At 54.0% G+C, this 22,061-nt stretch overlaps 10 protein-coding genes across 10 annotated transcripts; 4 read left to right on the forward strand and 6 right to left on the reverse strand.

The window, feature by feature from the left end:
- Positions 1–475: 475 nt before the first annotated feature.
- On the reverse strand, positions 476–2,533 carry SCP_0114000 (Cytochrome P450 61; the record flags this gene model as incomplete). Its single annotated transcript, XM_027753623.1, has 6 exons — positions 476–542; positions 600–1,583; positions 1,640–1,714; positions 1,767–1,880; positions 1,941–2,371; positions 2,435–2,533. The coding sequence occupies 6 exons, from the start codon at positions 2,531–2,533 to the stop codon at positions 476–478; spliced, it is 1,770 nt and encodes a 589-aa protein (XP_027609424.1).
- Positions 2,534–2,867: 334 nt separating this feature from the next.
- On the reverse strand, positions 2,868–4,944 carry SCP_0114010 (predicted protein; the record flags this gene model as incomplete). The annotated part of the gene is made up of 3 exons (XM_027753624.1): positions 2,868–3,346; positions 3,402–4,862; positions 4,920–4,944. The coding sequence occupies 3 exons, from the start codon at positions 4,942–4,944 to the stop codon at positions 2,868–2,870; spliced, it is 1,965 nt and encodes a 654-aa protein (XP_027609425.1).
- A 610-nt stretch (positions 4,945–5,554) lies between these two features.
- On the reverse strand, positions 5,555–7,979 carry SCP_0114020 (Vacuolar protein; the record flags this gene model as incomplete). The annotated part of the gene is made up of 11 exons (XM_027753625.1): positions 5,555–5,916; positions 5,969–6,127; positions 6,179–6,301; positions 6,358–6,732; positions 6,789–6,917; positions 6,967–7,089; positions 7,149–7,271; positions 7,331–7,453; positions 7,511–7,747; positions 7,802–7,888; positions 7,946–7,979. 11 exons carry the CDS (start codon positions 7,977–7,979, stop codon positions 5,555–5,557), a joined length of 1,875 nt encoding a protein of 624 aa, XP_027609426.1.
- Positions 7,980–9,858: 1,879 nt separating this feature from the next.
- Positions 9,859–10,257, forward strand: SCP_0114030 (hypothetical protein; the record flags this gene model as incomplete). Its single annotated transcript, XM_027753626.1, has 2 exons — positions 9,859–10,182; positions 10,240–10,257. 2 exons carry the CDS (start codon positions 9,859–9,861, stop codon positions 10,255–10,257), a joined length of 342 nt encoding a protein of 113 aa, XP_027609427.1.
- Positions 10,258–10,770: 513 nt separating this feature from the next.
- On the forward strand, positions 10,771–11,378 carry SCP_0114040 (hypothetical protein; the record flags this gene model as incomplete). The annotated part of the gene is made up of 2 exons (XM_027753627.1): positions 10,771–11,307; positions 11,367–11,378. 2 exons carry the CDS (start codon positions 10,771–10,773, stop codon positions 11,376–11,378), a joined length of 549 nt encoding a protein of 182 aa, XP_027609428.1.
- A 1,114-nt stretch (positions 11,379–12,492) lies between these two features.
- SCP_0114050 (hypothetical protein) lies at positions 12,493–14,060 on the reverse strand (the record flags this gene model as incomplete). Its single annotated transcript, XM_027753628.1, has 3 exons — positions 12,493–12,864; positions 12,921–13,921; positions 13,988–14,060. 3 exons carry the CDS (start codon positions 14,058–14,060, stop codon positions 12,493–12,495), a joined length of 1,446 nt encoding a protein of 481 aa, XP_027609429.1.
- A 760-nt stretch (positions 14,061–14,820) lies between these two features.
- SCP_0114060 (hypothetical protein) lies at positions 14,821–15,710 on the forward strand (the record flags this gene model as incomplete). The annotated part of the gene is made up of 4 exons (XM_027753629.1): positions 14,821–15,264; positions 15,332–15,396; positions 15,458–15,566; positions 15,618–15,710. The coding sequence occupies 4 exons, from the start codon at positions 14,821–14,823 to the stop codon at positions 15,708–15,710; spliced, it is 711 nt and encodes a 236-aa protein (XP_027609430.1).
- A 426-nt stretch (positions 15,711–16,136) lies between these two features.
- On the reverse strand, positions 16,137–17,552 carry SCP_0114070 (hypothetical protein; the record flags this gene model as incomplete). The annotated part of the gene is made up of 6 exons (XM_027753630.1): positions 16,137–16,224; positions 16,290–16,421; positions 16,478–16,588; positions 16,653–16,793; positions 16,858–17,176; positions 17,237–17,552. The coding sequence occupies 6 exons, from the start codon at positions 17,550–17,552 to the stop codon at positions 16,137–16,139; spliced, it is 1,107 nt and encodes a 368-aa protein (XP_027609431.1).
- A 648-nt stretch (positions 17,553–18,200) lies between these two features.
- On the forward strand, positions 18,201–20,076 carry SCP_0114080 (predicted protein; the record flags this gene model as incomplete). The annotated part of the gene is made up of 11 exons (XM_027753631.1): positions 18,201–18,219; positions 18,270–18,293; positions 18,356–18,429; positions 18,493–18,582; positions 18,646–18,747; positions 18,800–18,911; positions 18,965–19,057; positions 19,109–19,385; positions 19,440–19,584; positions 19,635–19,911; positions 19,976–20,076. The coding sequence occupies 11 exons, from the start codon at positions 18,201–18,203 to the stop codon at positions 20,074–20,076; spliced, it is 1,314 nt and encodes a 437-aa protein (XP_027609432.1).
- Positions 20,077–20,438: 362 nt separating this feature from the next.
- Positions 20,439–21,962, reverse strand: SCP_0114090 (Probable glycosidase; the record flags this gene model as incomplete). Its single annotated transcript, XM_027753632.1, has 7 exons — positions 20,439–20,482; positions 20,537–20,667; positions 20,722–20,905; positions 20,954–21,214; positions 21,273–21,471; positions 21,526–21,615; positions 21,666–21,962. The coding sequence occupies 7 exons, from the start codon at positions 21,960–21,962 to the stop codon at positions 20,439–20,441; spliced, it is 1,206 nt and encodes a 401-aa protein (XP_027609433.1).
- Between the last annotated feature and the right edge of the window lie 99 nt (positions 21,963–22,061).

Consider the following 22,061-nt stretch of genomic DNA (forward strand, 5'->3'; position numbering starts at 1 on the left):
CTTTGTATAATAAGCTCAGTCCTGCCATGTTCAATAAACTTCTCCATGACTTTTCGAGGCAGGTGGCTGTTATACATGCACGAAGTCCTTCGTGCAACGGCCCACTCACCCAAATAACATGCAGGGATAGTAATCTTCTTGTATAATAATATCAAGCTCTGCGTATCGGCAAGATTCAGGATATTGAGATAAAAGAACCACGCAGCTGCCTAAGAATATCCAAGCTGCAACTTGGAGGATGTGCGTCGAATCTCGATCTGCGTTTACAGCCGTGTGCGTGACAGTTGAAGCGATAACAGTAATACTCTCGCACCAATCTGCATGAATGTTTGCATCTTTATTTCATTCGAATGTCATTAATGCTTGTCAAGACATTAGGGTACCCGGCCCCTACTCGATCCCGGTGTAAAAATGCATGAACGACTCTAGACAACATGTAGATAGGTTGATAAGGATGCGTCATCGTCCACTTCTCTCATGCACGCTGACGGGGCTTGAACTTCATGAGGCAGCCGTCCTGGGGGAACAGGGTCGCGATGATTCTGTGACGAGGTCAGCTACACATTCACGCTCGTTCTATGTGCATGACGAGAACTTACTGGACCTTGTCGCTCTTTTCAGTGCGGACATGCTCCCAGTCCATGAGGACCGCCGCTTCCGCGAGCACCAAGCCAATGTTCATCATCGCATACTCGAGACCGATACACTTGTGCGGGCCGCTGCCAAAGACGAGGTAGTTGCGCGGGTTCGCGTTCGCGCTGCCATCGGGGTCCAACCAGCGCTCGGGAAGAAACTCGTCGGGGTTAGGGTACACCTCAGCGTCATGCAGAGAGTTATAGAACGACGGGATGATCATGCTACCCGACGGTACCACGTAGTCGTCCGATATCGGGAACGCCTTCATCGTCTTGTACGGCACCATCGTGACCGGCGGCTTCACCCGCATGCTCTCGCGCACCACCGCACGCAGGTACGGCATCTCGTCCATCATATCCAGCGTCATCGGCTTGTCGTAGTTCCCGCCCCGCACGCGCTCCTGCTCCTCGCGCACCTTGGCGAGAATGGCCGGGTGGTCGCAGAGGTGCTGGAACCCGTAGATCAGCCCGCTGCTCATCGCGTCCTGGCTCGCGAACAGGAACGAGAGCACGACCAACGCCATCTCCACGTCGCTGAAATCCTTCCGTCCCTTGTACTCCGGGTCCTGCAGCGTGCGCACCCACTCGTCCAGCATGCACTGCGGCTCCCCGCCCGCGGCCATCGCCTTCTTGCTCTCCGCCGCCGCAAGCACCAGCCACCGCATGGCGGCCTTGCGCGCCTGGATCGCCCGGTACACCTTCGTGCCGGGCAGCGCCAGCGGGAAGTTCACCAGCTCAAGCGCAACCGTGATCGCCCAGTACTTCTCCGTGATCTCCTTCGCGGCTTCATCCGAGATGTGGGGCCCGCAAAACACGCGCAGGGACGTGTCCATGTTGCAGTCGCGCGCGGGGAACATGATCGCCATCGGCGATGGGTCCTTGGCCGCAGCATCGAGCCATATCGCGAAGTGCTTCCGCGCGATCTGGTCCTGGATACCGACGTAGATACTTTAAAGGCCAGATGAGCACGCGTTAAGCTCGGTGCAATGAGTGAAATCGCGTACCCGAGTGCCTTGCGGGTAAAAAGCGAGTTCAAGACGCGTCTGTACTCGACGTGCGTTCTACCGGTGAGGAAGACCCTGGAAGACATTTCAACTGGTGCACAGGACATCAAGTCGAGCAAATACCTACCAATTCTCGGGACACAGGACCGCCTTCGCGGAGTTGACGAGGCAAGGCTCGGCGTAGTTCGGCGAGTTAAGAATCTTGCGAGCAAAATCGTTCGTCGACGCCATGACGATGAAGCTGTCGCAGAGAGAGGGACACGTCAGGTACCGGACGCGGCGCAAATGGTAAGCCGCTCACATATTGAAGACGCTGATGACGCTGAGCGCGCCCGATTCCCACTGCTTCATGTAGCCCTCCATCGTAGGCTTGAGCGAGTCGGCGAATTTGCCGATAACGGGTATCGTCCACGCGTCGCCCGGAAGATGTCGCTTCTTATACCGGTAGACGGACTGCTCGAGCACGAGAAGAGCTGTGACAATCGCGAGGGTAGTGTATACCCATGTCGCGATGTCGGACGAAACGGAGAGGAAGGAAGGTACTGGGACGCGATGGTGTTCGGAAGAGGTAGAGGACGGGAACGACGCGGCCGTCGAGCGATCGTGGATGGACGCCATCGTCGTGGTCGTCGCAGTCGTCGTGGTCGCACGAGGGAAGGAGAGAAAGAAAAGAGCGTTGATATGTTCGCGGGTGAGTACGCCGAGTTCATATGCGCGCCATTTTGATTGGCTCTTCAGAAATCGACCGATCTTAAAATCCGACACCCTCACGTGATAATGACTAAAACCGCTTACGGTTGGCGTGGTACGTGGTTGCGCGGCGCGCATCGAAGTCCATCTACGCATCTGGACTGCCTCAGGTCTGTTTGTCCGTGGATCTAGGGCAGCCGCCATCTGCACAAATCGTTCAACAGGGCCCCGGCAGAGGTGCCCAGGCTATGACCTGACAACTATTTTCTATTAGCCACGGGGGAGAGTTGATGTCGCGTCGCACAATTTGAACGCGTACGTGTATGCAAGATCAAAGAAGAGTAAGACGTCCCACTACGGTTCGAAGGAGAGTCGTACGGCACGCGAATGGTCATTCATTTCGACCGGTATCTATTAGCCCAGGTATCAACCACAATGTTCAACTCACAGATCTACTGCGAGACGAGAAGCCAGGAACGAATTTATATCAAGGGTTTCCTTCTGCCGCACCGCATGGCGTACGGGCTGCAGCCATGCTTCAGCGTCCAGCAACCCATGCTTGACTTCGTTTCCTGACCCCTTCGACGGGCCCAGTGACGTGAGGACGTTTGGGCTGCAAAACAGATGACGACACCTCGACAAGAGGCAGCGGGAGAGGGCTAGGAGTAAACGGCACCGCCGAGCCAAAGTACCGCGGTTGCGAAGGCCCCTCGCGCAATGTCGCGCTGTCGTCGCTGTCAGGAACAACATTGCCATCCATATCTGTCCCAGGGAAGGGCCCCAAGCGGACGCGGACGTTCGAGTCGCCAGGCGATTGCCAGAAAAGAGTCTGTGTGGTCGGCTGAAGTGAAAGTGGCGGGGGCGGGGGCAAAGGCAGCTCAGCTAAGGCAAGCTCCGTCCGTCTCACTGCTTGTCTCGACGACAATGCAAGCGCGCGACTACGCATCTGGGCACGGTTGCGCTCGTACTCCTCCTCTTCGTCTGTGGGGATTTCATTACCATCACGGTCAAGGCGAGCTAACAGCAAAACAGTGAGTAAGAAATGCGCCCACGGGTGTACATGACTGCATACCCCAACCCCTTCTGCGCGGCCGAGAGTTATCTGCAGCCCTGGAGGCTTCAGCGCGCCCACGTTCAATTATCTCACTAAGATACCTCCTCGTGGGACGAATAGAGTAGCCGTCCAGGTTCGAAGGCGCGACATTAACTGTCTCTTCAAGAGGGTGACTGATAGGTATTCGGCGTCGCTGCTCCCGCTCCGCCGCCGGCACAAACCAGCTGAAAAGATCATCATCGTCCGAGTCGGACATGATGATGTTCTGTATGTGCTCCTCCCCGTCTGCAGTCAGCCTCCGCCGAACGCGATAACTCGGTCGTGAGTGGATCTCTTCGTGCAGAAGAGGGTTCGCCTGTGTAGCCACGCCAGTATCCTGCATCTGCCTTGGTGCATCGGTAGATGCGTTTGTAGGAGGCTGAGATGGGGCATTTCGTCGGTTACTGACACTGCCCGATGGCGCTCCGGTGCGCATACTACGCTGATGTCTCAAGTGGTTTTCCCTAGTTCTTGCCACCTCAGCAGCCAGCCTGTTGCCTGAACTTGATGCGCTGGCGGTCTCCCGCATCCCTCGGTCACTGGCTGAGAGCGAGGCCCAAGGTGAACGGAGTATCTCTTCTCTGTGCTCGGCGAGTAATGTGATGTCACGTCGCAGGATTGACGTGATTTCTATCAGACGTGAGGCCGCATCGTCTGCGAGAGCCGACCTGCGTGCGTCTGGATCTGTAGTGCGGGCGTTTGCTGCAGCGCGGGCAGCGACGCGCCTGCCGAGGGTAGTGGACGAGTCGCCAGGCGAGGCGATGTGCTGGGACCGGACGTAGGACTCGACTATTCGTCTGCTCTGCGCCAGCTCCGGGCGTGGACCGAAGCGCTGTATATTGGGCACGGCAGAGCGCTGGGCAGTCTGGGGTAGGAGCGACGCTGATGCTTCGCCCACTCTGGCCGCCAATGGCTCAATTCGCCGGCGCGTGTCGCGCACTTCTCGCATCATGCGCAACAGCTCCTCTTGCCGTTGAGAAACCTGGGGCCTCTGTGAAGACTCTGTCTGGGGCCATAGTGGGGACGACCGCAACTCGGTGAGCGTGGTGGAGATACGGTCGGGGTTCCTATCGGCGTCGGACAGTACGATAGCGCTGTGACCTGGATTCATGCCAGTCTCTGAAGCCGCTGTAGCTGCTGCTGAGTTCTGAGAAGGCATATTGTTCGCGAGACGGTTACGCAGGATGCGAAGTCGGGCAAACGTATCGTTGAACACGGCTGTGGCGTGGAGCAAGCTGGCCTGCGAGTTCGCGAGGTCGTCTAAGATGGTAGTAGGACTGAGATTAGACGTAGGGTGCTCAGATTCTTCTGTGTTGTGTGGGAGCGGTGTAATAGTCGTTGTATCCAAGACTGAACCGGACAAGAGGGGATACTCGGGCGGCAAGACGGTTTCTGTAGCAGTTCCCACCCCAACAGCGTCTGTGTACGAAGCAGAATCGACTTGAAGACAATGACATCAGTTTACTTCTCTGGGAAGATGCAGGGGACCGTGCTGACATGAAGAAAAGAGCGGTCTTCCCATCGACGAGCCCGCAGACAATTGTAATCAAAGAGATCTACAGAGACAAAATTTAAAGGATATTCTGCGGTTGGTACAAGATATGGGCTGATGAGAAGGTCAAGAAACAAGAAGCGAATTGGTTGTGCAAAGGAACGAGGGTGCGCTGTCACTGTCGTTGTGGTGGGACCATACGCATGGTTGAATGTCGAGTCGGCGAAGCGTCGGAAGGCTTTTGGGACACAACGCCCACGGACGCTCAACTTCATTTACTCCGTTCAAGTGACAAACAGCTGACAGTAACAAGTTCTGAGGAGAGGACAAACTCTCGATGCAAATAATTATTACTTCTAACGAGCAATCCACTATGAGTGACGGAACACCTTTACTTACGTACATCGCGATCATGATATATCGTCAACACTATCGTCGAGAAGTACGAACGACTCGCAAGAAGAGTACGGAGACCGCAAGACACTATGAGCAGATGCACCCGAACGAGTTGAACGAAAACACACACAGCGCCTTACAAGTATACGAGAATATCTAATGAAGATAAGACAACACTATCCATGCAGCAGACTGCTGTCCAGTAAAAACCCACCTGCACCACATGCGCGGCCAGCACTACGCTTTAGTGTCCAAGGGAACTCGTGGAGAACGCCTCCCGCACGCTCTTCCGCAGCTCTTCGTGGTCCCGTCCGCTCACGCTTTCCTCGCGGTCCCGCAGTGACGCTCCCATGTGGGATGCAGCTGCGCTGGGCGTCATCGCATCACCGTCGCCCTCGGTGAAGTCAAGGATGCGCCGTGCAAGCAGCTGAATCTCGCCCTGGCCCTCGCCGGTCTCAGTGTCCTGGTAGGAGTGGCTAGGCGAGTGGTGTGAGCGCGGCGTGCCGCCGAGCGAAGACGTAGGCGTCGATGTGCGTGTCTCAGCAAGCTGGCGGATGTTCGGGATGAGGATGTTTGAATTACGGATGTTGCTGATCAGCTGCGGATCTGTGGTCATACATTAGATAAGGTGATGTACCAATGACTCGTATATGCTCACCACCAGACTCCAGAAGTTGCACGATGGTCCATACCGCAATGTGCTGGAAGGTCGCATCCGGGCTAGTCAAGAAGCGGTACAAGTATTTATGCATGCCTCCGTCAGGTTTGTCCCATACGTCATTGAATGCAGAGTAATCGTCGGTGGTCGTTCTGCCATCTGCACCGACCTTCAGTAGCCGCCTGATCGTCCACAGTAAACCGTGCTTACCCTTAGAAGACAAGTTACCAAGTGCAGCTGCACTATTTCCTTGCACCTCAGAACTTGGCGAGTTCGTCAAAGGTATGAGGACCTCGCAGATGCCCATCTCGAGCAACTGGCCCTTGAGCTCGTCTATTATGACACCGATGATTCCGTGACTTGGTCCCAGGCATGATACCGGTACTCACCACTGAGAGCCAACACGGCAACGCAAGCCGTCATCTCACTTTGCACATTCATCGGTACCTCAAGAACTAGTTCCTTAATACTCTGCACAGCACCAGCCTTGACGATAGCTTGTTTGTTCTTCTCCGAGCTCGCAGCCAAGTTTCGCAGAGTGGAGATCGCATGGCATTGCACCTCCTCGTTGTCCTTGAAAGACAGTAGGTTGATCAACGGCTGCAGGAAACCGGACTCGATGATAGGGGACTCGTTCTGAGGGTGGATAGAAACGTTGCGAACGCATGCTGCAGACGAGAGAATCAAAGGTAGATAGGTCGACTGCAACAGACGCAACAAGGAAGACAGGCCGTCAGCCTTGACAATTTCCAACTGGTACTTCTCTATTAAGGTAATGGCATCAGATCATCTTGTTGCTGTAAGTTACAGATTGCATTACCGTCACTGGCAAGATTCCGCAGAGCAAGTGCTGCCTGACACTGAACCTTGAGACTGGGGCTGTCCATGAGCTGCACCAGACTAGCCACTAGCTTCGGTTCGCTCTGTGCAAGCTTCTTCCGGTTGATAGCTATATATCTCATCAGCGTTTGGACGTACGCATGGACAGCAAAACTCACCATCCACTGCAATATTGCTGAGAGCAGTGGTACAATAATACTGGACATCAGTATCCGATGAATTGAGTAAGCTGACAAGAACAGGGATAGCTCCAGCATTCACGAGCTGTTGCCTGTTCTCATCTGGATCAAAAAATACGTTATTGATAGGCGTATTGCCATTGATAAGATACGGTGCGCACCGGAATGTGTCATGTTGAGTAGTGCGCCAGTCGCGTTGCGTTGGACCCGCATATCCTTGGAACGTGCTAGCCGAGTAAGGGGAACGAGAGCACCAGACTTTGCAATCTTCGTCTTGTTGTCGTCTTCGTTTGTCCAGAAACAGTGAGCACTCGACGCTGTCGACGAAGGGAGAGCTACGTACCGTGCGTCGCAAGATTCGTCACACATCCTACAGCATTGCACTGCACTTCGACATTCGGGCTAAGCATCTGTCGGATGAGAGGTTCAAGACCGCCCAGCTTGACGATGAGGAGCTTGTTATCGGCTGTCACGGAGAAAATTGTGTCATAATATAACCTGAAAAAGGCCATAAAAGACGCACTGTTAACGGCCAGATTGCCCAAGGCAGCACTCGCCGCCCGCTGCACTTCGGTATCGTGGCTGCTGAGGAGGAAGAGGATAGGGTCGAGTGTATCTCGGCCCACGGGGCGCACCTCTTTCTCGGTGATTTCAGCGAAGGCAAGCGCAGCGCTACGCTGCAGGTCGACATTGTCGGAAAACGAGAGTGTGGTCAACGCGGAGAGGGGAGATCCCGTGAAGAAGTTGGTCGTCGTTCGGTCTGGATGACATGTAAGAGGCGTGGCAAGTATCCGAAGACGGCCCTGGGACGCACTCTCAAGGTACTGAAGGAGATCTGCTACCGCCTCCCGCTCATTCTCCAGCAGGAGGGGTTCATACGACTGTGACTTGCGCGAATGGACTGCGTGTGAGATCAGACACGATGCGCTTTTCGGTGATAGGAATTGGAGGCACTAACAGCAAGACTCGCAGCAGCTCGAAATGACACCCATGATTCCAGGATGTTGGTAATGAGTGGAGGATGGGGGAGACGGAATGCACCTAAGTGACTATGAGAGGATAGATGGCTGTCGAAATGCAGAAACGATGTTTGTTTGCGTCCCGCACATGTATCTCAGATCTTACCCACGTGGAAGGTGTGTCGGCGTCTGTCGGGTCTCCTCCGTGTAGATAGAAAATACTCAGACGACATGTCACTACAGCAACCTCTGTTATCACTGCTCCGCCCGATACTAGTGAAAAATCCAGCTTTTAAAGTTGATACGTTTTACTTCTCGTGAATGAGTATTCAAAAGGAGGCAATGAACAATATTTGCAGATGATCTGTTCCTGTAGTATTAGTACTTGATTATAGACATCAAACACCATTTTCCTGCACACACGTCCGCCTACGTTTTACCAGCATGAGCCAATGCACCCCATTATCTTGCGTCTGCGTTGCCGTAGTGCGGACTGCAGAGGTGTGTTTCATCATGGCCTCCCACGTTACAAGGATGCATCGAAGCATCTGCAATAAAGTATATACCGTCTTGCGCAAAGTGCAGTCTGCAAAGCCAGAACTCTCCGCAATGCATCCCAGTATCATCAAGATTCATTTTCGGACGTCTCCGTCACCACCACCGACTGTTACTTGTGGACAGTGATCTTACTCATCCAAGTTGCAATGCGGTGCCACCCGTGAAGTTCTTCACCCTCGTGAGTCGAAAGTTATATCCTGGTGGGACATCCTCCAAGAATCTAGAGTCTCTGCTGACCCACATTCACCAGTATGTTCAAATCATATTTCCAAAGCGGTTCAAATCAGTATGATCCACTTTCCTTTTGCTCATGCTTCTTGGAAACTGAAGGGGTGTGAGAACCGTAAGATAATATCGTGGATCGGAGATTTGATCGCAAGCACGACGAGCCCTGATTAATGATTAGGCAAAATTTCGTGTACTGGCGCAGACATTAAAGCGGTGTCCCCCGCAAACGCTCCGAAGGCAGGTTATTATTGCTCTCAAAATCGACTTCAATAGTGGCATGGCAAGGACACTTCTGCAGTCTTGCCTGATGGCAGGCCCATCTCATCTTGAGACTTGAAGCTTGAGTAGGGATGCCGGGAGCGATGCTGGAACATTGGTAAGCATGTACAGTAGACGTGGCTCCTACAGAACTGACTGACCGAGCGCAGCACTCAAAAAAGCTGGCATATGCACCGAGTTCTTGAAGTCACAGCTTCAATGCTAGTATGTCCTGCTTGATCTGGTACATTCGGTATAAGACCTCCAGAATAGATGAAATCTCAAAAAGAAACAGCAATGAGATCAATATTTGCCGGTAATCTACCTACCTCCTAAAAGGCGGAATGAAAATAGCATACTGTAGCGACCAATCCGGATAGTCACAGGTTACACGGGGTTTCAACGACCTCGCCAATAAATGTTTTCGATTTATGGGAGTTTTGTAGATTTTTCCATCCGAAAAGGCAAAATCCGTACAGTAGCCAAGACCGTGACATGACCCACAAGTGAGTCGCGTTAGGTCACAACAGGCATGTGACGCACGACAGCGGCGCGTCGTCACGGTGTTCCGACTCAACTGCTAGTAGGGCCGCAGGCACGTCTTGAATCTGTTCATCATGCCTAAGGCTACTCGCGAAGATGTTATTCTTCCGATGACGGATAACTCATTGTTTGCGGTGCAAAGACTTACGAGTTTCGCAGATACCACATCTCTTCTTCCGTCCGGGTCTGGTTCTATCTCACCGCTCCTTTCTCTTCCGTGAACTACGTATGCGAAATCGACCCAGCGAGGACCCGCAATTCTGGTGATGAGAAATTGCCGGAGGACGGACTTGGGAATAGGGAGTTCAACGAGAGGCATAATGACATGAACAGATACGATTACGCGTATCGCATCCGCAGCGTGTACAAGCTGAAGAAGCCCAGTGGTATCACGGAGCTGAAGGCGCGCTATAGAATCAAGGCGGCTCCCAGAGGCATTATTTACCTGTCCGCAAAAGTCTCTGAAGATATTGTTTGGAGCGCACAAGAGTGTATACTTCCCAAGCTTCTCGAGACATCATTCGCAGAACATTCTGTATCTACACCTCTTTCAAAGGAAGCTCCTTTCAATGTCGACGGTGATTCCACGGGGTTGAAGCGGTGCCTGGCAGACAACACCAAGATGGATGTCCCAGAAGCAAAAAGAGAGGTGAGTGAGATATCGACCTTGAGAATGCCACAAATTGATTGGTTATCACCCTGACAGAAGCCAGCCGCCACTTAGTAGCGAGATGCAATGGTCGCTAGCTTTTGCTATCACTGTGTTGGCAGGTTGGGTGACCTCAATTTGTCCCGAATTTTTATCACACAGGTTTGTGTATTATCCTATTGCATGATTATTCCTGTACTTACCATTGTACTCACTCAAAGGTGATACGCAGATATCTTATACCGCTGTGCTTTGCCCTCCGTCACGCACTCAGGCTGTTTGTATACCTTGCACCTACTTTAGCATCTCTGCTCTGGTGTAGACGCCCTCAATATATGGTTTTTAATATGATTCCTGCCATCAGCAGACTGACCGTCCTTCCTGTGAGGAACACATTCATGCCTAGCTACAGTACCTGCCATAAATAGAGAACAATTGTTCTCGATCTGAGATCTGTGATGCATACAAAGTGATATCCGAGGTACGAGGTTGAAGCAGAGTGTCTACCATCTGCCCTCGGGAGACTAATACAAAGCACCTTCCAGCGACGAATGCTCTTTCACCTCCGTCCGCCGTCTCACCTTCACCATGAGCAAACTTCAAGCCGCCCTCACAAATCCCGAGCGCGCTCAAGGCGTCGTCGCGCGTCGCCTGATCTTCTGCGAGCACGCTGAGTGTAACCACACGGCCCAACTCATCAAATTCTGCTCGCGTTGTCACGGCTACTTCGCGCGATGCTGCAATCACGCAGACCGTGACGAGGTCTGTCACCACTACAAGCTCGTATTCACCGACGGCGCATGCCTCTCCAATGGTCAGCGGGACGCCACTGCTGGGATTGGTATCGCGGTGGGGGTATTCGGTGAAGACTGGGACCAGTGGGCTATCCCAATTGACGATAGTGTCGACGCGTACCACAAGAGGTCGAGCCAGCGCGCGGAGCTACTTGCGGCGCTGAAGGGCCTGTTCAAGCTCCGAGACAAAGAACTAGAAGTGTATGAATACAGCCTAGACGAGCACAATACTCTGCAGCACCTCCGAGGACTGCGCCGTCCGGCTTGGATCATCACGACTGACTCGGAATATGTCGTCAAGGGCATGACGGAGTGGCTGCCTGTTTGGAAGGTTTGCTACTATTTCATTTTCTGTTCACAGTTCTCAGTATCCTGACTATTCCCCGGTAGGTGAATGACTAGCGTGGGACCCAGGGGCGTCGGCCATCAAATCTTGATTTGAAGCTCGACGACGCTATCACCACGATTGTGAAGACGTTCCGCATAGACGTTGGGTTTTGGCACGTCTCCCGAGAACTCAACAAGACTGCGGATGCCTTGGCCAAAAGAGCTGCCCGGCGGGCTCCCGTCGCAACCATACCGGCCTCCAACCGCAACGTTCACGCCATGGTCGATTTTTGATTAGGATAATATCCATGGCGTCTTCCAGCCCGGTGAGTCCTCGCTATTTGATTCCGCACCTCGTTGTACTCATTTTAATACCTGTGCCGATCCAGAGTGTACCTTTGACCGCATGATAATCACGCGGTGCCCGCCGGGACATGCAAATGTGTCAGTAACAGCCTACTTGCAGGGCTAGTTCCAATCACTCTCCTTTCTAGGCATTCGAGCAACTTTGCAGGAGCAGTTGTCGAACAATATTTTACCGTTCGTTATATTCTTCTCACATTCTGTCATAACCAGAGCAGTGTGCAGCGGGCAGGGAATCAAACATCATTGACATATTTTATCGTCCGTATAATCATAAATTACAGGGTCGCGTCAGATTGTTTTGATGCAAGGTCTGACAAGGGCAAAGGTGCTGGATCGATGGATGTGGCCAGCAGAGAGGAACGTGTAAGTAGATCGTGACAACAGAGTAAAGCAGCGGTTCTACAGATGACTTGGATGCGGTTCGCTTGAAGAACGCCCGTTGATGCAAAGCATCAAAGCACAAAGCGTCGACGAAATGCTGTCCTCGGAGTGCGACGAAGCGTGCACTTGTCACAAGCTCCCGCTACCGTGACCGTGGCGGAACTTCTGTGCTCAGAGCAGGACACAGTTGCGGAAGAAAATAACCAGCTGTCGCGACAATCCTACTACAGCTTATGCTCCCATAAGTACAACCATTAGCGAGTCTCTATGTCTACACCTATCCAGAACGGAGTGCGCCACAACCGAGCAGGTACCGAAGGACGGCGATAACTGGATGGCGATATCCGCGAGGGCGGTATTCACAATAAAGAGAGAAAGAGGGAAGAACAGAATAATGAAGAATATATACAACAGATACAAACGAGATGGGACAATCAAAACTCTAGTACAACCCCTCGACCGCGCCACTGTCGTCGGCGGGCTCGAGGAACGAGTAGTTGGAGACGACAGGGCAGGAATAGCTGTCGGACATGGTTTCGTCGATACAGGCCCCAGCGTCGGCGTCCTGAGCGAAGACACTGTCCACGAAGTTGGCGCAGTTGTCGCTGAAGCCGAGATCGTGCGCGTACAACGGTGGGAAGGCCGGGAAGAACGATGGCCCAGCAACGCCGGGGTTATCCATGAGGCCAGCAGCGGTCACCTCGTTGGCGATTTGCGACAGGTGGTGATTCGCTACGGACGAATGGGCGTAGTCGCTGATGGGTATCGCCGGCCTCGCCACGTCAAGGGAGGTATCCCCGTGGCCGTAGTGGGGCTTTAATGAGAACTCGGTGAGCACCGAGCTCGTGAGCAGACATGGACGGAACGTACCTGAGGATAGTGGGGAACGCCGAAAAGTAGGTCGGCTAGGCTCAACGTCTGTGTCGCCTCCTGAGAGGTTGTGAGCTCGACTGCCTCGCTTTGGCAGAAGGAGGACTCTCTGAAAAGAGCCGGGAGATCGAGTTCTACTTCCTCCTTCACGCGGATGCAGGGCCCAGTGGAAGCAGAAGAGACGAGCTCAGCGACCTCTTCGTGACTGGGGGAGGACATGGGTGACGGAGGTACGAGCTCCGCGCTCGGATGAGAAGCGGACTGGGGAAGGAGAGCCCACTGGGTATGCGCCGGTGAATGTTGGACGCCTAGTGCACTGACCTCGACGGCGTTCTCGGCTTCGCAGGGAGACAATTCCTGCGACATTCGTGCTCGCTTCGAGGGCGGCTCGGAGGGCGCGGTAGCATCCTGTGGCTCCTGTGGTGCCTTGCGCGAGTGCCTTCGGGGTTGGGTTGGGCGGCCACCGGCTCGAGAGCCACGCTTCGCTCTAGAGCCACAGCCAGGAACGTAGTCTGGGTCAGAGAGCGTACTGTCCTCCGCGTCAAGCCCCGCCATGCTCTTCGCGGGCCCGCGACGCCTTGTGCTAGGTGCGACCGGAGTGGGGCACAAGAGACTCTTGCTGCGAGGTCGCCTGGGCTGCGTCGGTTGGCGCCTTTGTGGGGTATACTTATACCCCGGATAGTGCAAGTTGTGCAGATGCTTTTCTTCCTCGGCGAGGCGACGCCAGGGATCCTGCTGTTCTGCTGACATGCTTTTCCAAACCTGTGCTGCAATCTTGCTGAAGTTCGAGCTGGTACCAGGTTTGTCGACACGCTCTTTTTCTACCTTCCAGCAAGACCCGCGAAACAAAATAAAGGCGTTCTTGGGTCGCGGAATGTGGTCTTCGTCTTTTCGACCACTGTAGGTTGCCAATCGAGTGGTGGCAACAGTAGAGGGAGACGAAGCGAGGGAGGCGCGATCATCTCCCACATTGATGTCTTTGGTATTGAAGGTAAACGGTACTGCAGACCGGAAGAAATGAGTAATGTTGAGGACGGATGGAGACGAACGGTGGCGAATACGCCTACCCTGTGGTATTTTAATTTTTTCCTTGTCTGTAGCCTTTCTCGAGCGTGTACCGCTTGACTTTGCCGAAGACATGTTAATAGGGATAGAGGTTGGCACAAACGGGAGGTGAAGGTGAGGGTGAGGGATTCGTGGAGGTGGAAGTTCAAGAGAAAGGGAGCCGTTGAGTTGGGTCGTTTGCTTTACTCTGTTATATACTACTGACAGTTCGTACAAAGACTGGAAAAGCAAACAAACACGACACGAGGCAGAAATCTGGCATGCACTTGCCCTTTTTGGGATTGCGCTTTGAAGTTGCACTGGTTGCTAGGCATGAGTGGCGCAGCCGGGTCCGATGAGTCAGATGGTGTGCGCAAACAATCCAACACCTCTGAATGCGCTTGACAGAAGATCGCCAGAAGTACTGAAGGCGAGATAACTTGGTCGATGCGGTCACTGCCTGGCCAGTTGCCGTGATTCCTGCGGTCAGACTGGCTTGTAGATCCGTAAGCCAAAAATATTTGACTTTATCCTTCACCATCAAGCACGAACAGGCAGAGTGCATCGTGGAACACGGCCAGGAGCTGTTCAATACGGAGAAGAAGAAGCAGCAGCCGACGTAGTTGCTAGGTATGATCGGCGGTTTGCCTCGATCGCGTGATCGCGTATCCCGACGCGCGTGTCACGCACGCCGACCGGTCACAGGACGGCTGCACAGGGGTTGCAGTGGGCGCAGGCTTTTCGAGACCGAGAGCCCATTGCAGCCCATCACCAGTCCTCCCCCGGCCTCCTCCGCGCACCGCACCCATTTCAACCACCAGGCTCGCTTTCCTATCCCCACCAACGCATCTACACGATGGTGCACTATCTCGCCGGTCTCAACCTTAGCCTCAGCCCTTCCCAGCATGTCGAAGCAATAGTCACCGCCTCTGTCCTTGGCCAGGTCGCAGCCACCGCTTGGGCCCACCGCAACTCCACTTCTCTTGCCAAGGAGACCACAGGGCCCGTAAAAACGCTGCCCAAAGCGCACAGTGCCGCGTGGCTCGCCCTCCCCGCACATGGCTTCAGCTCTTTGCTGCCCCCTGTCCTGTACCTTAGCGGCGTGCTCGCACACAATCTCGAGCAGCCAGAGTGGTTGCGGAAATTCAGCCTTCCGGGAGAGTTGGACGACGTCTTCCACTCCTCCGAGGGTCGCGCGGTCGGCGTGGTGAGAGTTCTTGCGAGCATCGTCAGCGTGGGAGTCGGGTACGCTGCTACGAAGACCGTCAGGGCTTTGGGTGGCCAGTGGCACTACATCGGAGTGCGTTTCAGATGTCCAAGCTGTATGAACTAGATCGTGGTCGTACTGACTGTAGCTGTCTCGATAGATTCGTGAGAAAGCCCAGGTTGTTTCAACCGGTCCTTACGCTATCGTGCGCCACCCTCTCTACAGGTTCGCACCGTCTTTATCTCCTAGTTCTGTCCCGGCGATTGATGATTCGTTTTTGATACAGTCTGATCCTCGTGCAGGAGTTCCTGATGGCAGGAATGTTCTGGTCGTACATACCCCTTGTCGCTCTCCCGATCACGGCGCTTGCGTTCGCGGTGAAGGTGCCGGTCGAAGTGCGTATCTTCTCCCCCATAGTGTGATGTATGTGACAATCTGGTCAACAGGAAAAACTCATCGAAGACGACGAGAACACCGGCCCCGCATACGTCGAGTACAAGAAGAAGGTCACGGCGAGGCTCATCCCCTGGTTGTGGTAAACCACTAATCGGAGACGTGAACAAATTAATAACAAACGTATTTTATGCGGAAAGCCCTCAGCGGCATTGTATCGTCAAATGGATCATTTACGTTAAGTCTACGCCTCCTTTGCGGGGCTTGTGTCAGTATAATCACGTATGCCCGCTCTGTTCAATGGATCGTCATTTTATGTTCGCGCTTGAGCCGACGATGTACGAGGTTGACGGATGTGGGCGTGGCACACGACATAGAACAACGTCCGTACTTGGTCCGGACTGTCTGTTGGACCGCATCACGGTTATCTACGGCCTAGAGAGCTGTCCGAAGTAAAATGGGGTATGCGGATTCGGTCAACTGACTCTCGCATACAGGACAGGCCTGGAATCCAGTACAAGGCGGTATATCCTACGGGCAATCACGGAAGGGAATCTAGAGGGTGCCACCACTCAATCGTCTTCTTCGTCGCCATCATACTGCCATTGCGCCACGAACTTTACCGAACCTGGGGCGGTCTGCTTCAATCCACAAAATTGCCTGCATACACAGCCATCAGCTTCATTCGGAGCGGCTCCCCGCACGGAGTCCAGTGGGAGGCTTACAGGTGCTGCACGATGTCGGTCATGTCCTGGTGCATCTCCAAGTCAGTAAACCAAGACTCCTTGCGGACACACGGTATCATCTCGGCAAAGCGCTTGATGAGCCTCTCGATCGTCCACGTACCCGTGTGGAGCCTGGCGGCAGCGTCAGACATTGACCCAGTCTTATCAGAGCGGGGCAAGGTGCTCACAGTTGCCAGACATCTGCGACCGCAACGTTCTGGGCAAAGCCTCCGAATGCTGCCTCGATTGTCTCCATATATTGCAGCATCTGGGGATCTGTGATCTCGCCTTGAGACTCTCTATAGACGCCGCAATCGAAAGTGAGTAGCCGCGGCACCACCGCAATACAGTCCTGACACGTACAGCAGTCGCGCGTGATCCAAGACTTTCTGAAGCGTGGTGGTTTCCAACCAGTCGAATTTGATGAAGCAGGTGAACAATTCGCGGTTGGTGCGATACAGCGATACGAATTCCGAGAGTGTGAACGAGGGCGTGGAGATGAACCTGTAGAAGAGTCAGCAGGCGATGCAGTCGCTCATCGGTGGTGACCACGTAAAGATGTACCCACGCGTCGTACATAATCTTGAAGACGTCCCCCACGGTGACCCCGCCGGGATTCGTGACGGCGACGGTGTCTATGCCCAGGATATCTATGTTGATAAGCAACAACGGCGGGTTGGTCGCGAACGTGCAGGCGAGCACGTTGTGGTCTTCGTAGAAGTTTGTGACTGGCCCGCCGCGCGTGTTAGAAGCTTCGCAGTTGTAGATCCTGTTCAGCTCAAAGTATTCCATGTCGAATTCAAACCAGGTGAGGAACCCCTCGCACGCGATTTTGTCCCGCTGCACGACTGTGGGAGACAGTACCGGACCTGAGACATCATCCGTTCCTGCATAGATGTATCTTGAATTGAGATGCGCAGCAGTTTAGTGGTGCCTCAGCCACGTACCGAGATGGAAGTTGTCGCGGCAAGGCGGAAAGGGACATTTGAGACGATGGTTGGTCGTGGCGATCGCCAGCTCCCTCCACGGCGCGTTCTGGAGTGGATGCTCTGGTTGGTAACGAGGATGGCCTACGCCGGACGCCAAGCAGACCTTGGCCCAGAAGCGCTCATCGTCCTGGTAAATGGCACGGATGGCGCCGCAGCTGGACTGGAAGGCAATGTGGGTCTTGGCGGAATGCAGAGGGATGAATGAGCGGATAAGGAGTAAGAGCTCGATGGGTAAGCGCAGGATGATAGGCTCGGTATGTGCGAGAGGTGCCATGGTGACTGTTTCGATAGTTGGACTTCGTTTGAATGTGTAACAGGACAAGAGAAGTTTCTTTCGGAGGATCTGTACTGTCATACAGGAGGACGATGAGCCCTCACACGCGCGATAGTACTAGCAAATGCCTACCAGAAGTATGTGCACGCGTCTTTAGCGTATCCGTATCAACTGACCCAGTGAACCAACTCTACGAAACGGAAGATCGGCGCGCTTCACATGAATCAAAGCGATAACACGTACAGTACTACACTACTTCAGGGAGTGGTGGGACTTACTGCAACGCCAGGAGTAACTGCAGTGGCCGAAGCTTAGTAGTGGAACGCCAAGCTGCGAGGTGGAGAAAGCAGTATATCACGGATGTCTGACTCTTACCCAAAAGCCTGCAGGGATTCAGGTACGTCGACTGGCCCAGTAGGCAGCGTCGATGGCTCTCGAAGATTTATAAGAATTGCGAGCCAACCACGGTCAAGGTTCCTCAGTCTAGTTAACCGGCGCCTATTGTACGCCTGGATCGCATCCACGTGACGTGGACGAGTTCTTCAAGTTCACCACTTCAGCGAGCAGCGCTGCATAGGTTGATGGCTTCACTGGCGGTCCGGCGACCACGCTGTCTTCTCGATGTGAATCTCACTGGGACATCTCGCAATGGTCCCTTGCTACTGCAGTTAGCACAGACACGTGGATACGCTGCACCAAGAGCCCAATCGAAGGCAGCCTCGAAGGCAGCCCCGAGAAAAAGTAAGAAAGCCGCATACACACCCTATGGGCTCTCGGGTACGGCAACTTACTGGCGAGCATAGTTTCAAGTCAATTTAAATCGAACAAGAACGGGGAAGTAAAGGAGCGCAAGTTCGATGGTGACTTCAACAGACGGGTGCGTCCTGCTCACTTGCGCGGTGCTCTCCGCATTGACATGGCGCGCGTTTTCCGTGGATAGGTCATCAACCCTATGCCAATAAATCAGCTTTCTCATCCTCTGTTCAAGAGTGATCAGCGTATTGAGATGCGCGTGCCAATGTTCCGTCCTGTGAGTGACCGTTCGGTAACGGGTGGTATTGTTTTGACTCGCGTGTGGGGTTGCTGTTCCTAGGAAGCGTTGACGGAAGCCGCCGTAGGTACTGTCATGCAGTTTCCATTATCGCAGGACGATACCATCAAAGCCTACGGTGTGCCAACGAACGTACTCATGGATGTCAGTCGCTCCTCTTCTTCCAGCTGAGACAGTAATTGATCACCTGCCTTAGTTCCGTGTGTTGTCAAAACCATGTTCTGTCATCCGGGACGTTACATTATCTCTTATTGATACTCTTGATACCGCAAATCAGAAATCCAGCAAGGATACGAGATTAGTCTTGAGTAGGTGTTCTCATCTCCGTCAATTCCCCGACTTGACATATTGGTCTTCTCAGCTGGATCTGCTGGTTGCGGAAAGAGTTTCCTCATGCTGCAGGCAGTAGAATACTGCTCTGCGAGCAATTGGATAACATTATACGTTCCCCGAGGTAGAGTAGGCCTCGTGTTGTATGCAGCATATTACTGACAGGTTGAGCTAGGAATTACTACTGTTGACTCCTCCTCCCACTATGTCTACGATCCTCAGACACGCACATATCTCCAACCGGAGTACTCATACCAGCTTTTGCGGCGCTTCCTGAGCGTGAACTCCCGCCAACTCGCAGAACTCTCGACGCGGAAGGGGTTTTCTGTGGACGATCTGTCTGTCCCAGCCGAGTCTCCTCTGACCGACCTCATTCAAGTGGGACTGGACGACGAGAGACTCGCACCTGCAATCCTTTCGCGGGTATTGGAGGAGGTCTCGCAGCAGAACACGTCAGTAGTCTTACGCACCTGTCTCCTGTCTCCCGCTGACAACTGTTTTGATAGATTTCCTGTGCTCATGGCGGTCGACGACATCCAGGCCGTCTACCGCACGTCCCTGTACCGCGATCCCCACTACCGGCCCATCCTATCGCAGTATCTTTCCGTCCCACGCTTGATCCTAGAATACGCTTGCGGTAGCAAATTCTTCGTTCGTTCCCCCACTTCTTTCTGCGTGTCTTTCCTGACGTGTTCTCTCAGACCCGCGGTGCATTCCTCGGCGCTGTATCTACCGCGAACACCCGGTTTAAAATGCCGATTGAGCTGAGCGAGGCCCTCGGGCTGCCGTTACCCCGCCCCGCCGGGCCGTACTACCACCGTTCGTCAGAGCTCGAGCACTATGCGGGCGGACTGCGCAATTTCCCCGTCCCGGAGCAGCTCAATGTGGGCGAGGCGGCGTCGCTCTTCGAGGTGTGGATGGCAGATAAGGCGCTGCACTCGGGCGAGGTGCGCACGCTCGATAATGAGCAGGTCTACAGTGAGTTTCGTTTCCGTCGAGTGATCTTGTGAGGGTTGCTGATTACTGTGTTCCGGTGGTTTAGAGCCCACCGATGAGCTTTTCATGTCGAAGTTCTGCGAGGCGAGCGGAAACCCGAGGAGCTTCGTGTGGAACGGCCTGATGGCGACGATGAATTCCTTGTAGATGTTGGTTAACTCGTGGTACTTGCAGTGGTTTTCGCTTCGCCGCAGTGATGGAAAAGACGTTTTGTATAGTCTACTCGCGCATTGCTCCCGTCGCGCAGCCAGGCGACATCAACTTAGACATTCTGGTGCTGGTGGTCCAACGCAGATCCGTCATCACTCGGAGATTATCAATGCTCTATTCTCTATGCTACAATGATACGCTGAGAGACCGAAGACAGAGCTTCAATACAATACAATAACCATTACAGCGGCCCTAACCATACAATCCAGATCCAGCAAAGATTACATGTACAGTTACACCGATAGCGCAGAAATTGTGAAAGCATAACGGGTCGTGTTACCTGTTGCACGCACTGGCCTTCAGGAGCTCAGTTCGTAGATCTTGACGCTCTTGACTTCCCAATCTGCAATGGGAAATGAGAAGGGGGGCGGAGATGGATGAAGCAGGTGGTACTCACAGGCCTCGCTGAACGCAGCGCCGTTGTTCTGCACGTATGCCTCACACGAGGACGTCCCAGTGCTCACCGCGCAGCTGACCGACTGGCCAGGGGCGCTTGTGTCATACCAGCCGGTGCCGGCCCATGCGCCACTGTGCGACAAGCAGAATGAGGACGCGTTCATAGAGATGCGCGAGGGGACTCACCAGAGCGTCGTGTCGAAGATCGCGGAGTGGTCGTAGAAGGACGTCGACGGGTTGCACGACGAGGCGGGGAAGCTAGCCATGGGCATTCCCCAGGTGGACGGCTGCAGCACGCCGGCGGTAATGTCGGCCGGGATCGCGCTACGCGGGAAGAAGTGCACTGAGATCCCGCTGGTGAGCCATTGCACTGCGAACTGTTAGCCGCGCCCGAAGCAAGTTGACAAAGGCGACGTACTGGCATAGACCCCGCCGCCGACGTTGTTGAATGGGGCGCCGAACGAAGTCGGGTCCGACGCGCGGATTCCGCAACCGGCATCCCCGGTGTCTGCCACGGAGCAGTCAGTGCCACCAACGAGCCCACCTGCGATGCCCAGGGTACTGGAGTTGTTGCTGGGGAGGGTGCAGGCCGCGTTCGTGTGTAGTGTGGCCTGGTTGTTCGTGTAGGTGTTAACGCCTTCCACGATGTCAATCTCACCACCTGCGGGCCAGTTGGGTCCTGCAAGGAGAAGGAAGATGAGCTACAAGGGCCACTCAGGTGAGTACAGAGGACCCACCGTTACTCCAGAATGCGGGCCACGTCCCGCACCCGGTCGGCATATGTACCGAGTCCATGATCATGACGGTGCCGACGTTGTACGAGAAGTTAGTTTGAATTCGGACGCTCTTCCTGAAGCCGGAAGTGATCTGAGGAGTCGTATCTACGCGCATGACAGCGTTACCTGCGCTATTTATCTCGGTCAAGTTGCCCGATTGCTGTTTAACAGCTTTCAGTATCAATTGCGCAGGGAGAAGGCGTAAAAGTCGCACGGCGATCCCGGAATCCACATATTGTACAGTTCCTGCAGTAGGATCGGCGTATGAGAAGAAGGACCATCCATTAAAGAACGTGCTGCCTTCCTGTACTACCAAGGTCAGAGTGTGCCCAGTGAGTCAACAAAGACACTAACATAACTCTGAGCCAGTTTGAATGGCGACGTGGCATTCGTCCCTCCGGTAGCAATGGGAACTTCTGCACTGGCAGATGTCGTCGGAAATGTGGCCGGAGTACTTGCTGAGGTTGAACTAGCCTGGCTCGGGGCAACCTTCACGCAGTATTGTGCAGAACGGGCAGGCTTTTCCTCAGCAAACATACCAGAGTATGCCAAATGGAGATCGCGGGCAAGTCCTGCGCTGCGCTTGATTGAACGATGCCGAGCGCGGTTGGCCGCAGTGTAGACCGACTCCGGGCCACGAACCAAGACCATGGCCTCCGAAGGGACGACAGAGGCGAGTAATAGAACGAGCAGAGATATTTCAGAACGCATTGAGAATGAAAGTGAAAGAGTGTATGTTGGTCAAAGGAT

This window comes from Sparassis crispa (genome assembly GCF_003851025.1).
Source record: "Sparassis crispa DNA, contig_000000F, whole genome shotgun sequence".
NCBI classification, from domain to species: Eukaryota; Fungi; Basidiomycota; class Agaricomycetes; order Polyporales; family Sparassidaceae; genus Sparassis; species Sparassis crispa.